Source organism: Lipotes vexillifer, unplaced genomic scaffold (assembly GCF_000442215.2).
Source record: "Lipotes vexillifer unplaced genomic scaffold, Lipotes_vexillifer_v1.1 scaffold621, whole genome shotgun sequence".
Lineage (NCBI taxonomy): Eukaryota > Metazoa > Chordata > Mammalia > Artiodactyla > Lipotidae > Lipotes > Lipotes vexillifer.
Window position 1 is genome coordinate 1,184,116 of NW_006792411.1, and position 16,572 is coordinate 1,200,687.

At 48.1% G+C, this 16,572-nt stretch overlaps 1 protein-coding gene across 1 annotated transcript in view; it reads right to left on the bottom strand.

The window, feature by feature from the left end:
- Positions 1-803: 803 nt before the first annotated feature.
- The window catches only part of STK10 (serine/threonine kinase 10), a 132,487-nt gene continuing 116,718 nt past the window's right edge, over positions 804-16,572 (bottom strand). Inside the window, exons 13-19 of the mRNA XM_007465538.1 lie at positions 15,302-15,394; positions 12,345-12,474; positions 10,306-10,430; positions 8,359-8,547; positions 7,617-7,742; positions 4,837-4,950; positions 804-960 (exon numbers count right to left, since the gene is read on the bottom strand). Of these exons, the coding sequence (XP_007465600.1) occupies positions 820-960; positions 4,837-4,950; positions 7,617-7,742; positions 8,359-8,547; positions 10,306-10,430; positions 12,345-12,474; positions 15,302-15,394 (918 nt within the window). The 3' untranslated portion in view covers positions 804-819. The remainder of the gene's footprint in view (positions 961-4,836; positions 4,951-7,616; positions 7,743-8,358; positions 8,548-10,305; positions 10,431-12,344; positions 12,475-15,301; positions 15,395-16,572) is intronic.

Consider the following 16,572-nt stretch of genomic DNA (forward strand, 5'->3'; position numbering starts at 1 on the left):
GTTCAGCCTGTGCCTCTGGTGCCAACCCCCAGCACGCCCATACCAACGGCTCCCCTCACGTGTTCAGTGGCACAGGCCCAGGCAGCGAACATGTTCCAATCCACCTGGCACAAGAGGCCCAGGGGGCCAAGGTGTGTGTGTGTGTCTGTGTGTGTGTGTGCGCGCGCGCAGAGGAAGGGGGGAGTACAAGATGGCACAAAACACTTGAGATCAGGGTGAAGCATTCAGCCTCTCCCCATCCCACCACTGTAGATGGTGTCTCAAGAAGAAAGCAGATTGGAACTGGAGGAAGGAGGGCACCCCCTGAGCAGCTGGCTGCAGACTAGACTCCACTGGGAACCAAAATAGCTGTTAGAAGGCATGGTTCTTGGTCTGACACTGCAGGGAATGGCTGAAAAGCCACCGGCAATTACAATAGGACACGCCCACGGTGACTTCAGCGGTAGCACTTTGTGCCCACAGACAGCAAAGCTGGTGTTTTGGCAAACAGGAGGGGCCTCGAGGCCACAGAACACCTATTCCTCCTGGTCCCTGGCCCCCCCAACAGCCCAAGTCGCTGACAGCTCAAAGGAACCTGGGGCTCAAATGGAATGCACGCTAGGATCAGGCAGCACATCATAAAACCTTGCCCTCCACGACCAGCGAGAATTCAGAAACGCCGGGTGGGGTCTGTCAGGCACAGCTGGGGCGGCACAAGGCAAGGGGCTGGTTTCGAGCCGGCATGGAAGCAAGAGGGAAGGGGCTCCTGAGTTACTTGTTCACAGAGAATGGGAGGGCCCCGAGGCCCACCGGCCTGCCGGCCACAGCCCTGGGCGGCTGTTACGAAGCATCCGCAGAGCTATAGGGGAAGAACCTGGTGGCCTTGTTTGGGGAGGTGGGGCTCAGGCACTCTGCCTCCTCGTTCATTTTGAAGAACATCTCCTGCTCTCGTTTCTTCTGGTTCAGCTCTTCTTCCAGAGCCTAGGACAGAGGGCAGACGGAGCTCGTTTGGATCCCTTAGGACACAAGTCTTCCCCAACCACAGGACCCCCACCAAAGTGGCCTTCTCTGGAACTTCCCCTCCCAGACCTCAGTGCTCGGGTAACTTGGTCTTCCCTCGCTCCTGTCCCAGCGCCCATCACCCAGAAGGTAGGTACCACCTCCTCCTTCCTCGTGCCACAGCCACGCAGGAGTTTCCTATGGACCAAGGGCTCTGCTTTGGGGAAATGCCAATCTAGATGGGGTGTGAGGGAGAAGCAGATGCAAATCAGCTGGCAGGAAAACAACCAAAAGAATGGAGAAAAACCTGAGGCAGAAGATGAAGCAAGAGGTTTAACAGCAGGGGAAACAGAGATGTCCGAGTTACATGGTGCTCCTAACCAGGGCACCATCCTGCAAAACCAGGGGACTTCTTTTCAAAATATACGTGCAGTCATGCCACCCCCCTGAGATTCTAATTCTGAACGTCTGTGGTAGGACAGGGGTTCTCTACGTTGTAAAAGCACATCAGATAACTGCAAGGGGAGCATCTAGACGACAAGCACTGCAGGAGCTTCCCTTGGGCACACGCAAGTTTATCTAGCTAAATTGTGTCCTACCAGAAAAATTTCTTGAGGGTGCTCCAAAAATAAATGATTATTCAATTAAGAAAGGAAGCAGAGTGCCCAGGAAAGAGCAGGGGCTTTACAGTCAAATAGGATTCATCTCCATTACCAGCTGGGTGGGCCTCTGCGTGCTACCTTTCCTCTCCAAGCCTGTTTCCTCTCGTGTAAAATGGCAATATCACTACCTGCCTGGCCTGGCTACTGCTAAGATTAAATTAAAAACTAATGGGCTGGGCTTCCCTGGTGGCACAGTGGTTGGGAGTCCGCCTGCCGATGCAGGGGACACGGGTTCGTGTCCCGGTCCGGGAGGATCCCACGTGCTGCGGAGCGGCTGGGCCCGTGAGCCACGGCCACTGAGCCTGCGCATCCGGAGCCTGTGCTCCGCGACGGGAGAGGCCACAACAGTGAGAGGCCCGTGTACTGCCAAAAAAAACCCAAAAACTAATGGGCTATAATTACTTAGTACTTCCTACATGTCAGGCACTATGCTAAGTGCATTACATCTTATTTAATCTTCACCCTATGAGATAGATACCACTGTCCCCATCTTAACGATGGAGAAACTGAGGCTCAGAGAGCTTAGGTCACTTGCCCAAGGTCATTCAGCTAGCTGGGAGCAGAGCCAAGATGGGTCTAACTTCAGAGTTCAAGCTCTGAAACACTGTGTGCCACCATCTGCAAAGCCAGGCACACATGAGTTACTCAGTAAATGTGGCTTCTTTATTACTTACTTTCACTATAGAAGTAACCACTTTCACAGGATTTGACCAGCATTCTATTATGTCTCTCTCTTTAAAACTATTATTATTATTATTTTTTTTTTTTTTTGGTACACGGGCCTCTCACTGTTGTGGCCTCTCCCGTTACGGAGCACAGGCTCCGGACGCGCAGGCTCAGCGGCCATGGCTCACGGGCCCAGCTGCTCCGCGGCATGTGGGATCTTCCCAGACCGGGGCACGAACCCGTGTCCCCTGCATCGGCAGGTGGACTCTCAACCACTGCGCCACCAGGGAAGCCCCTAAAACTCTTATCTGATGCCCTGAAATAGTCTCAACAAACAACTTAATTACTAGATACCACCTTAAGCTCTCATTCCTTCAACAGTACTAAATTCTAGTGAGCTCTACCTCTAAGGAAAAATGGGGAAGGGACACTGAATCGCAATGCCAATTTTTCCAGTCTGTTGTAAGATATCCATATTCAAAAGATACTGGAAATCCAGATTTTTATGTAAAATTTCCTTATACTTAAAAAACTGGCAACTTAAAACAATTTTTTGAATTGCTGTATGTTGGCCATACCTAATGTCTATAAGCCAGTTTCAGCCTGTGGGCCATCAGTTTGTAACTTCTGCTATAGGAATACCAATTTTATTATAATAGCTACCACTTTTTTGAGCACAGAGAGGTTTAGTAACTTGCCCAGGGTCTCACAGCTAGTAATGGGGGAGCTAGGACTTTCTCCCACGTCTGTCTTCCTTAAAGCCTATGCTCTTAAGCACTACTCTATTTTACCTCTATATAACCTATATATTCCTCTATATAACCTATGGCAGGAGTCAGCAGTCTTTTTTCTGTAAAGGGCCAGATGGTAAATTTTTTTGCCTTTGCAAACCTTAAGGTCAACTCAACTGCTGTTTGGTGTAAAATCAGCCAGAGACGATATGTAAATGTAAATGAACGAGCATGGCTGTGTTCCATGAAAACTTTATTTACAAATACAGGTGGTGGGTCAGATTTGGCCCATGGGCAATAGTGTACTAACACCTGTTTTAAGGGAAGAAATGTTATCTTCATCTTATGGCCCCAAAAAGCAAGGTTCAGGAGGGAAGACTTGTCTGAGGCCACATTCTGTGTCAACTATGTCCCAAGCAACACCTTATTGACCTTACTAGATATTCTATACTTACTGAAAGAAAGAAATCTGAATGTTTCTAAAAATATTCCACAATGTACAGTCATCTCCCCTGCCCGCCCCCCATACATGGGCAGCAGCTCAAAGCTGCTCACTGAAATGCAAGAGTGTAAAAGAACGTTTATTCCAGGATGCAGATCATCACCTCCGGGTCAGTGTTCCAGCAGCAACCCAGGTGACTAAGGATAGGACTATTCTACAAAGAATTCTGGAAAGAGGCAGCCCGCACCAGCAAAATCCAATGGCTCTCCAAATACACACTGCGGCACCTCCCCTAAGCCCAGGCACCCCCAAGAAGCAATCTGGGCAGTTGCTAGAGGCAAGATGATGATTCATTTTCAGACTCTCAGGATGTGCCAAGGGTATAGAAGCCCTAGGTAAGAGAACCAGGTGAGCATCTATTTCCTGATGCCAGATCAGCCTGTGTCAGCAGGAGTATAATTGATTTGAGTGTCAAGTATCAAAAGTCCTAGCGGACCATGTGTGGTTACAGATAAGCGTGGGCCTATTAACAGGAAGGTCTGGGACCCTGGCCAGCTTCCAGCTAGAAAGCTCCATTAGCACAGGGAGGGAAGCCTCTATTCAAGGACTCCCGAGGCCGTTATATGGCTGAGGTGGGCAACTGCCTCCTGGGCAGATCACAGTTACAGCAAGCAGAGCTCAAGTACGACGGCAGAACAAACCTCAGGGCTCAGGACACGTGATCAAGGGTAATTAGGGCAGCTCTCTCCTCAGAGAGTTTAGGAGAGTGGAAGGACATGAGTACGTCCTTGGCCTATACTGTGGGCTGGTGGCTTTCTGCATAACACTATACAATATTCATTATCTTCACTTTACAAATGACCACACTGAGGCCCTGTCATGGTCAATTTATTTGTCAACCTGGCAAAGCCATGGTAACCAGTTGTTTGGTCAAACACTAGTCTAGATGTCACTGTGAAGGAATTTTTTATATTTGATTAACATTTAACTCAGTAGACTGAATAAAGCAGCTTACCCTCCAAAATGTGGTTGGGCTTCACCCAATCGGTTGCAGGCCTTAAGAGAAAAGACTGAGGTCCCGCTAAAGAAAGAGGGATTGGGCCTCCATACTGCCCTGGGGCTCAGCGCTGCAACATCAACTCTTCCCTGGCTCTCAGCCTGCAGTCTGCCCTGCAGATTTCAGGCTTAACAGTCCCAACAATTGGGTGAGCCAGTTCCTTCAAATAAATCCATAAATCTGTACCTTATCCGTATCTGTATCTCTATATCCATACCCCAGGCAGACACCGATGGCACAACACGAAGCAGAGCCCACCACTGAGCCCACCACTGAGCCCACCAGCCCAGCCAGGGTTACCTTTTTGCGTGGCCGAAGCTTGTCCCGCCATTCCTTTAGGTTCTGGTTATGGCTCTCGTCCAGGGCCTTCAGCTTCTGGGTTTCATGCTCTACCAGGAGGTGACACTTTTCATTCTGCAGCATATTCCAGGAAGTACAGGTAAGCAGCACAGAGGGCTGAGATATACCACGAAGGTACCAGCATCATTCATGTATTACTTCTCCTTGATTATAAACTCCATTTATACAAAACGCTCTACATGTAAAGACACATGCACCAAAAGGTGCCTGGAAGACTATTCCAGAATATTAACATTAATAATTCTTACCGAGTAGTGGAATCTGCAGCAATTTTGCAACTTTCTACTTCGGGCTTTCTGCATTGTTTGAATTTTTCAACATGAACGTATAAAACTAATAACAATAAATCTGTGCCCTAATCCCACCACACAGGGGCAACCACCACAGAATTTTAGATATATTTCCTGTCAGGCTCTGTCCTGTGCATTGTTTAGCTCACCCTGTATACACAATTCTGAAACCTGCCTCCCTCTCCTCTTAACATTATAATGTAAACATTTCTACATTTATACAAAGAATTAACATCTTTTACAATCATCATTTTAATTCCTACAAAATATCCCACAGTATGGTTTATCTAATTTATTTAAACATTTCCCTATTTTTGGCCACTTAGGTTGCTCTTAATCTTCACTATTATAAATAGCATTGTGTTAAACATCTGTGCTATGTACTGAATTGTCTCCCCAAAATTCATATGTTGAAGCCCTAATGCCCAATGTGATGGTATTTGGAGATATGGGGCCTTTAGGAGATAAATAGGTTTAGATGAGGTCAAGAGGGTAGGGCCCTCATGGCGGGATTAGTGCCCTTATAAGAAGAGACCAGAGAGCTCACATGCTAGACTGCTCCCTCCCTGTCTCCTTCCCTCCTTTTCTCCCTCTCCCCATCTCCCTCTCTCCCCCTCTCCTTTTCTCTCCTCTCTCTCTCTGCCATGTGAGGACACAGCAAGAAGGCATCCATCTGCAAGCCAGAGAGAGAGACTTCACCAGAACCCAGCCATGCTGGCAAAGCTGATCTTGGATTTCCAGGCTCCAAAACTGTAAGAAAATAAACTTCTGTTGTTTAAGCCACCCAGTCTGTGGTATTTTGTTATGGCAGTGTGAGCTAAGATAATCTGTGTGTATAAATAATTTGTATTTATATGTTATATAATTATCTGCATCACATACCATTTCTTCAGGAGAGATTTGTGACAGGGGTAAGGGCCATGGACCTGGCTGAGGCCTGCCAACCTCACTGTTCTCTCGCTGAGGTAAGTTACCTGCCTCACAAAACTTAACCTGGAATCTCTCATAGGCAAAAGTGACAATTCCCTGTCAATTCCTCACAGGGGATCAATCTTGTGGTTTATAAGCAGGGGGGGAAGTGCCTTTATCCAGATACCTCAACCCTACTGGACTGGAAGAGTACAACCCCTTGGGGAATTTTTATTTGGGGTTTCAAGCTCAAGGGTTCTGGGAATTTAGAAATTGCCTTGGTTGGGAATAATACTTGTGGCAGCCCTGAGTACCTCTGGCCTGCCCAGAGCTGGGGTCCCAGCACTCTTTATGGGTTTTCTCAGTTCATCCTCACAGTAAACCCATGAGGCAGGGTTGGGAACATAGATACAGAAGGTGAGTGGCCTGGCTAAAATTCACACAGCAACAAGCAGCAGAGCCCCTACCTGACAGGCTTCAATACCTGCAATGTTTCCTCCATACCTCCCTGCCTTTCCAGAAATTGCCAGATGGATCTAGTAGCCTAAAGAATTTCCTGAGGTCACAGAGGTTTGTGTCAGCCCATCTGTCAGGTATGGCAATGCCTCGCTCCACCACAAGGGGGCTCCAAGTACCAGCCCCCGGGGCGGGGACCCTTAGGGTGAGGCAAACCTTTTGTGAGGCAAGCCTTTTGTGAGGCAAACAAAAGGTCAAGGATCTGCCCAGGGAAGGAGGTCACAAAGGGGCTTGTCAATATCAGGATACCTTTTCCTGACTTCAGTGGGAAAGCTTTGAGCTTCTCACCATTAAGGATGATGGTAAGTAGCTGTAGGTTTTTATAGATACCCTTTATCAAGTTGACGAAGTTCCCCTCTATTCCTAGTTTACTGAGAGTGTTTATCATGAGCAGGGGTCAGCTTCTGTCGAGTACTTTTTCTGTATCTGTTGATGATATGATCATGCGATGCTTCTTTAGCCTGCTGATGTCATGGATTACATTAACTCATTTTCATATATTGCACGAGCCCTGGGATAAATCCCACCTGGTCATGGTGTATACTACTTTTTCTACATTTTAAAATTCTATTTGCCAACGTTTCGTTGGGGATTTGTGCATCTGTGTTCATGAGAGATACAGGTCTGTAGTTTTCCTCCTTGTAACGTCTGGTTTTGGTATTAGGGTAATCGGGACACCTTTTCCCAAGACACAGTGGTGACCGAGAAATCCAGCAGCACGCCCACTGCCAGGCCCCGGGCATGGCACGTTCAGCTCAGCTCTGTCATCTCATTTACAAAGCCTCACTCCAGTTCTGCAAAATAGGAATTATCATCCTTACCCCCTGCCTATTTTACGAATGTGGAAACTATGGCCTGGGAGGGTGATGTGATTTGGCCAACATCACACAGAGCAGCAGGATGGAAACCGTTCCACCCTGAGCTTCAGACTCCTTCCCCCGTTTGTAGGGTCTTTGGGCCCCCCAGGGAGCCGACTGCCTCAGGGGCAGGGCGGAAGGGCAGTACCTGCAGCTGCTGCAGCTCGCCCATGTTGCTCTCGCACTGTGCCGCCATGTCCCGCGTCTGGCTCTCATGTTTTTGCTGCTGCTGCAGCCGCTCTGCCTTCTGCCTCTTCTCCTCCTGCTGGGAGAACTGCAACAGAGAACAGGTGAGGCACCTGAGCGGGCCACGGGCCTGGCTGGGGGCCCAGCTCAGCCCTGTCCCGGGGAGGCCCCAGCTGAGGGGCTGGTTTGTACAGAGCCACACTGCCCCGCACCACTCAGGCTGTGCCCCCCGTCTGAAGTCCTCCCCCCTGAGCTGAGGCCCAGCCCCTGCCCTCAAGGAGCCCCCAGATTGGCGAGGACACTGAGACATGCTAGGACAGCGTATGTAGTAAGCAGGAATCACAGGAGCCCACGGCCACCGACTCTGTCCCGGAGCCACATGGGTGACTTGTGAGCGGGGCCTCAGTTGAGGAGAGGAAGGAGTTTACCAGCAGAAGCAGCTGCAGGATAGACAGACAGACACCCCGAGTGTGACAGGGAACGCGCGTGAGAAGGCAACGCCAAGCCTCCTCCCCTGTCCACCAGGGGGGAGTCGACGTGAGGCTCTTAGGCTTCTGGGCTGTGACTTCTGGCCTCCATTCCATTCCTCCTTCCAAGACCCCGTGCTGCGTCTTATATCCTATACACCCCCCCCACCCATGTAAGATTCAGGCCGCACCAAACCTGGATCTGGCCCCACTCCAGGACATCCCCGGCCCCCCCACCTGCTTGATCTTCTCGCGCTGCTCAGCGGCACTGCCTGCCCCGTTGATGTGGAGGCTCTTCTTGTACATGGCCATGCGTGTCTTGCCCTCGCTCCTCTGAATCTTGGGCAGCCGCGCCTTTTCCTGCTGCTGCCGCACCTTCAGCTGCTCCATCATGCGCTGGTTGTAGCGCTGCATCTGCTCGCACTCCTGAGGGGGACACCCAACCGAGGCCAAGGTCAGCTGCGTTCCACACACGCGGGTGTGGTCAGACGCCAAGGCTGCCACATGCAACTCAGGAGTCTGGGACCTGCGTGGTCCAGAGTGCTCAGCAGAGCACGGCTCGTGTCATTTTACTACTATTAAATATCATTTTCTGTTCTCACTTTAAAGATTACCGTTAATAACCTTACCTTCTTACCTTCTAAATGCCTTCTTAATCTCCAAAATATACAAACAGCTCATACGACTTAACAAAAAAAAACCCAAGCAACCCAATCGAAAAATGGGCAGAAGACCTTAATAGACATTTATCCAGGGCTTCCCTGGTGGCGCAGTGGTTGAGAGTCCGCCTGCCGATGCAGGGGACGCGGGTTCGTGCCCCGGTCCGGGAGGATCCCACATGCCGCGAAGCAGCTGGGCCCGTGAGCCATGGCCGCTGAGCCTGCGCGTCCGGAGCCCGTGCTCCGCAACGGGAGAGGCCGCAGCAGTGAGAGGCCCGCGAACCGCAAAAAAACAAAAACAAAAACAAAAAAAGACATTTCTCCAAAGAAGACATACAGATGGCCAGTAGGCACGTGAAAAGATGCTCAACATCACTAATTATTAGAGAAATGCAAATCAAAACTACAATGAGGTACCACCTCACATTGGTCAGAATGGCCACCATTAAAAAGTCTACACATAACAAATGCTGGTGAGGGTGTGGAGAAAAGGGAGCCCTCCTACACTGTTGGTGGGAATGTAAGTTGGTGCAGCCACTACGGAAAACAGTATGGGAGGTTCCTCAGAAAACTAAAAATAGAGTTACCATATGATCCAGCAATCCCACTCCTGGGCATATACCCAGACAAAACTATAATTCAAAAAGATACATGCACCCCTATGATCACAGCAGCACTATTCACAATAGCCAAGACATGGACACAACCTAAATGTCTATAAATGGGTGAATGGATAAAGAAGATGTGGTACATATACACCATGGAATACTACTCAGCCATAAAAAAGAACAAAATAATGCCATTTGCAGCAACATGGATGCAACTACAGATGGTCATACGAAGTGAAGTCAGAAAGAGAAAGACAAATACCAAATGATATCACTTATATGTGGAATCTAAAATATGGCAGAAATGAATCTATCTACAAAACAGAAAGGCTCACAGACATAGAGAATAGACTTGGGGTTGCCAAGGGCAGGTGGGGAGGGAGAGGGATGAACTGGGGGTTTGGGATTAGCACTTGGAATGGATAAACATTCAGCTCCTACTGTACAGCACAGGGAACAGTGTCCAGTCTCCTGGGATAAACCACAATGGAAAAGAATATTTTAGAAAGAATGCATGTACGCACATAACTGAGTCACTTTGCTGTACTGCAGAAATTAGCACAACATTGTAAAGCAACTACAATTAAAAAAGTATTCTGAGGGAATGCATGGGAAACAGATATAAAATGAAAATGGAAAGAAAGGCAGGACAAAAAAAGGGAAAAGAGAGAGAGACACGCACATCAGGTGTCAGAGTCAGCGGGGGAGCTGCTTGGGCCATCTGCTTCCCTGCACAGTTTCCCCAATTCCTTAGCCCCTGGATCTGAGGCAGGACATCGCCCAAGAAGCTCTCAAGCCTCACTGTGACCGACTTGGCTGCTCTCAGGAGCAAGTGATGCCCCACTGAGGGGCAGCCTCACGGCTCTCCCAGGTCTCCTAGTGGCAGCCCCCGATCCCAAGCTGACTAGGAGCCTCACCTTCTCATGCTTGCGCACCAGTTCGTGCCGCTGGAGGAAGTACTGGTCTTTGAGCTGCTGCTTCACCAGCTGGTGCCTCTCCTGCAGGTGATGCTCCTCCATCTCCCACAGCGCCGCCTCCCGGTCTGTGGAGGACATGTCACCCGGTGAGGTGCAGATGGCCAGAGCCCCACCAGGCCCTCCCCTCCACTGCCCCGAGCCAGGTCTCCTCACACTGGCTGATAACTGTGCCACGTCCTTAGACTATGTGGGCTGAGCCAACTCCTAGAAACTTCCAGGGATGGCAGCACCCAGCAGCATGGTAGAGTAGGAAGTGTTTGGAGTCAGGAGCCAGAGAAACCAGAGGCTAAAACCCAGCTGCCTCACTGGGATTTGAGATGAACACAAAATCCTCTCCAGGCCTCACCTTCCATCTCTGCCAAATGGGCACAACCACACCACGGAGGGAAAATGTCCTTGGAAGATACTTTTATGTTCAATCTACATTGCACCTCTGCTTTCCTAATGGGCAAATAGGAAGGGCTCACGTGGAAACCCCATGAAGAAGACAGCCTCTTGTCACTATTTCCTCCTTTGAAAAATAGGTGAGACCCTTCATGTCCCATATATGCATTATTGAAACAGTTATCTGGCATTTTATCACTGGAAGTCTCAGGACAGGGCAGGGAGCTGGTGTCAGATGGAGAACCTCACGCCCTGCAAGATACAGCTGGTCATGCTCAGCCTACTGCGAAGTTGTTTATTTCACTGCACCCCTGTTCCATGAAAGCCAGCATCTATCCACAGAACATCAAAACAGTGATTTGGCTTCTAAACCAAAATGAGAACCCCAGTCCCACAGGTAGGATGGTTCTTATAGACCATCACATGATAAGAAAAGGAAACAAGGGCTTTTCTGAAACATCCGTGGCTCTATTCAGAATGTCAGAATGCCAAGGACCCCATTTTTCTTGGCCCACATCAAGTACTGAGTGGTTTATACTGTTTAACTGCCCTGGCCATCAGAGTCCTGGCTGTGGCCCCTGTTATAATAATGAGCCAGAGACAGCACTCGTATATTAGTCCTATGTTTACATCGTTACAACAGACAGGGACCATTAGCTCCAAAGCCCACAGGCACCAAACTCTAATTTTCACCCATCCAGTTGTTTTAAATGCAGTTCAAACAACAGACTTCCAGCCATTTGGAGCCTGCTTGCTTTGCATACCCCATAAAATTGTACCCAACATCTGCTAGCCGTAAATTAGATAGCCTGGGGGCTATATACAGACCCCAAGCCCTGCACCCTCCAGAGCTCTCTACCCCAGAGCTTCCTCAGCTGAGTGACATCATCCAGATACATAAGCCCCCTCTCTGATCCCCTTCTTCCCCAGGATGGCCCCTGCCCTCCTCCCTCTGGGTGGTGGCTCACACTGTTGTCCCCGGACAGTCTAATGCTGGGAGGGACTCACCAGCCTGCAAACCTGCCAAAGCACCACCACACAAGGGTAGTTAAGAGCTTGGCTTCAAGATAAGGTCTGCATCCAAGGCCCACTCTACCACTCGTTAACTGTGCAACCCAGGCCAAAGAAGAGTCACTCTCCAAGCCTCAACTTCCTCATCTATAAAAATGGGGAGGACAGTAGGGCCTGCGGTGCAGGGTTACGGATAGGATGCAGTGTGACTAAGGTGTAAGATTAAGGCACGCGGCTAGGCAGAGGAGTCGCTCACTGCGTGCTGGCTGCTAGGAGCGGCTCTCAGTACTGCCCCCCGACCCCCGTTAACCCGGCTCCCTCACGTGCAATTCCCACCCACTCTACATTGCTTCCTTTCTTTTTTCCTTTCCTCGACATCCACAATAGTGTCAGATAGTGTTGTTGCTAACTGGTATCTCTGCCTCAGTCCTGACTTCAGTGGGGATTTTCCTCATGTTTCACCATAAAGGCTCATGTTTGGCCTTAGGGTGGAGAAGACCTAGCAGTTCTTCCTTGCCCGGGGCTGGCATGTACATTCGTGGAGAGTCTGGGCCAACATGCGCACCCCGCTCTCGGGCACCCACCTCGAAGGAGCTCCTGCTTCCTAGTGAGGCACTCGCGCTCCTTGCCGCAGATCTCCCGCCTGTTGTCGGCCGTGATCCTGTTCATCGCCAACTCCAGGTCCTCCTTCTGCTTGGCGAGGAAGTCCCGGTCCTATTAAGTATTTAAAATTTTAGGCGTGTTCATGGTATTGTGGTTATTTTTTTTAGAGATCCATATTGAGATATTAACAGGTGACATGATATGATGTGTGGGATTTGATTCACAATAATACAGTAGAGTGGGGCAGTGAGTGGGCAGGAATTAATAATTACAGAGATCAGGTGATGGGTATATGGGGATTCATTATACTATTATACCTCTTTCTGCCTATGTTTTCAATTTTCCTTAATAAAGAATAAAGAACTGAAATTTAAATTTAAAAATTTTAGCTACTATATGTGAAGTAGATAACCAACAAGGACCTACTGTATAGCACAGGGAACTGTACTCAATATTTTGTAATAACCTATAAGGGGGAATTCCCTGGTGGTCCAACGGTTAGGACTTGGAGCTTTCACTGCAGAGGGCCCAGGTTCTATCCGTGGTCAGGGAACCAAGATCCCGCAAACTGCGCATCAGGCACAGCCAAAAAAACCCAAAAACAAACCAAAAAACCTATAAGGGAAAAGAATCTGAGAAAGAATACATATATATATATATATATATATATATATATATATATATATATCACTAAATCACTTTGCTCTACACCTGAAACTAACACATTGTAAATCAACTATACTCCAATAAAAAATAATAAATTAAAAAAATTTTTTAATAAAAATTTTAGGAAACATGTTAAGAAACTAAAAATGTACACTAATCTTATCACTCAATGCTAGCAGCTGGTTTTGGTGTGTCTATATAAATGTATTTACATCTGTTGTTGTTTCACAAAGATTATTTTAAAAGACTTGAAGAAATATTTGTACACCCATATTCATGGCAGCATTATTCACAACAGCCAAGGGACTGGAAACAACTCAAGTGTCCATAAACAGATGAATGCATAAACAAACACAATGTGGTATATACATACAATGAAATATTATTCAGCCTTTAAAAGGAAGGAAATTCTTATATATGCTACAACACGAATGAATTTTGAGGACAAGGTAAGTGAAATAAACCAGACACGAAAGGACAAATACTGTATGATTCCACTTATATGAGGTCAAATTTGTAGAGACAGAAAGTAGAATGGTGGTTGCCAGGGACTGGAGGCAGGGTGTCATGGGGAATTACTGCTTAATGGATACAGAGTTTCTGTTTTGCAAGATGAAGAGCTCTGGAGATGGATCATGGTGATGGTACTCACAATGATGTGAATGTACTTAATATCACTGAACTGCACACTTAAACATGGGTAAGATACCAAATTTTATGTTATGTCTATTTTAGCACAACTTTTAAAAATTATTAAAAAGACTCTTCCATGTCATAATGTAATCTTCTATCAAAAATAAGTTTGAATGGCTGAAAATATTTCATGATATAGCTAGCTATACCCAACTTATCTACCCAATATATAATAGGTTGTTTATAGGTTTTCTTTATTTTAGATACTGCTGCTCTTCACATTCTGGTAGCTAAATGTCCTTGAACCTCTGTGATGATTCATCTTCAAGATCAGTCCTAGAAGCAGAAAATCTAGGCCAAAGGATGTGTCCATTTTTGAAGCTCTTGATGCAATTGCCAGAGTGGGCTCCTAAAAGGGCCAGTCTTCTCTCCCTCTGTGGGGACTAGGGTCTGTCTCCCCACCCTCCCTAGCCCTGCATTCTTTTTCTAATCAACCTGTCAAGGGACAGGTTGGAGGAAAGTATGATGGTGTCCTGGAGTCAGACTCAGCTTTGAGGCCTTGGACCCCACTGTTAACTGTGCAGTGTCACCTCTCTGAGCCTTAGCTTCTTCCTCTGTAAAGGGGAAAACAAACAGCACCTATCCTGGTAAGCCATGAATGCTAAACCAGATAACATACAAAACAACGGTCATTTTAGACTCTAATTTTCTTTGCGTTTGGGAGCAGAGGAAGTGGGACAAAATGAGAACATGAAGTGAAAAGGCGGCTACTGAGGCTGGGGTAGAGGGGACTCAGTGTATAGCTGGGAGAGGCTGACAAGAACGAGACCTATAGGGCCTCGAAAGCATGTGAGAAGGCTGATCTGATCTTATGGACAAAGTGGGGGCCAGTGAAGGTTTTAAAGGCCCAGGGCTGTTGGGGGAGGGTGCCATGATCAGATTTGGAATTCATATTGATCACAACAACTGGTTTGAGAGAAAGAACTGCAAGAACTGGAGGGAAACTAGCTGGGAGGCTACCGCAGTAGTCCAGGCAAAAGACAAGAATGACTAGGGAGTCACAGAGATGTTGACAAGTTGATGGATCCAGAGAGAGTTTGGAGATTAAAAAAAAAAAACAAAACAAAACCCAAGCTTCAAGAGGTGATGAAAGATTGCAGGGAAAAGAGGTGTCAGGAATGACAAGGCTTCTGGCCTGACATCACAGTGGAGGACGGTGTCCCCTCAGAACACGAGAACAGGACCAGGTCAGGGAGATGTGGGTTTGGTGTCTTTGAGACTCCAAAAGATGCCAGGTGGGCAGAGGGATGTACTGGGTTGGTCAAGGAGATGTGATGTACAAACAGCTATAAAACAAGGCAGGAAGCGCTAAAGACTTTGGGAGGGGTGGATGTTAAGGTCTGTGGTATCTCCTAGAGATGGGAGAGCTCACTTCCAGCTGGAGCAAGGGCAATCAAGGAAGGCTGCATGGGGGAGATGATAACAGGGAGGTTAATCCGGATGGTCTGATTTATTCAGAATGAGAGATAGGTGAGTATTCAAAGGGGCACAGACAGAGAAGAGCTCTGGTCACCATTCAGGGACTCAAACCTGAGACTCCCCAACCCGTCTACTCCCCAACTGAGGGGCAAGAACTCACGAGAAGCTGCTTTTTCTGCGCATGCTCCTCCATCTTCTGCTTCATGCTGTCCTTCCGCTGCTGCCTGGGGAGCTTCTCCACCTCATTCTTCACCTGCACCAGAGACAGCAGAGAATGGCTATAGGTCAGGGCACCTCCACACTTCATACTGAATAAGCCTTCAACCCCAGAACTCCTGGGCCAGGGAGACTGAGGATGAGGCTCAGCTTTCTAGGGACTAGCCCCGACGCTGCTCTCCACTCCGCTGACAGATGGCACCTACTGGCCACCTGTCTGCTGCTGGCTCCGGTTTCCAGACTCCTTCAGAGCAGACAGATGCTGTTTTTGCTGTTTGGTATCCATCCCCCTTCTTCTGATGAGAGCACCTCAGTTTCTTTTAGGACAGTGTTTCTCAACCTCTTTTTAAATTGTTGCCCCCCTCAGAAGCCCTTTTAGACAATTTTTCTCTAATTAACCAACACCATGAAATTTTAATCCCACAGATATACTGTCAATCTGTTAGACCATTATAATATCTAAGATTTTTTTAACTCCTTGGGGGTGATATCATCCCGGTTGAGAATGCATGCCTTAGGTAGCCCCTGCTCAGTCTCTGAGGTTCAGGTATGGCTGATGCCCCCAGCCCCATCTGACTCTAGGCTGGGCATGTGATCCAAGCTGTCAATCAGCATATTCCATGCCTTGGCATCTGGGATTGGTTCAGAGATGAGTGTGTGATCTTCGCTGGGCTAGTGAGCTTCAGGATGGGTGCTGGAATTATTGGGGGAAGCTGCTCTCTGTCCTTCGGGGTTGCTGAGCTGGGAGGATGTAGGCCATGGTGGACCACCCTGGGGGGGTCTGCCTGAGACAGAATCAATGCATGGAAGCAATGTTAAGAGCTGAAGGATTCCTGGTGACACTTCTGCCCTCCTGGTCAGAGAAAGGAGTTCTTGGTTTGATGTCTTTGAGACTCCAAAAGATGCCAGGTGGGCAGACGGTGAACTAACAGTATTCTCAAGCCAGCTGGAACTGGCTTTCTGTTTTTTATAACAGAAGAAGAAAAGATTCGTGACACTTCACTCTAAGGAAGCTAGAGTTCCTCAAACAGTTTTCTCTGAGTAACCCATACCTTCACAGTTACCTGGCACCCCAAAACATGCACTCACTGGCAGGGCTCTTAGGAGAAGGTAGTGAAGGATTTTTCCATACTGTCCATGATCAAAAAAAGAGCATTCCAGGAGAGTTCTACTTCTGGCATGGTGAGGTACGCCAATGCAGCCTCTCATTCCTGC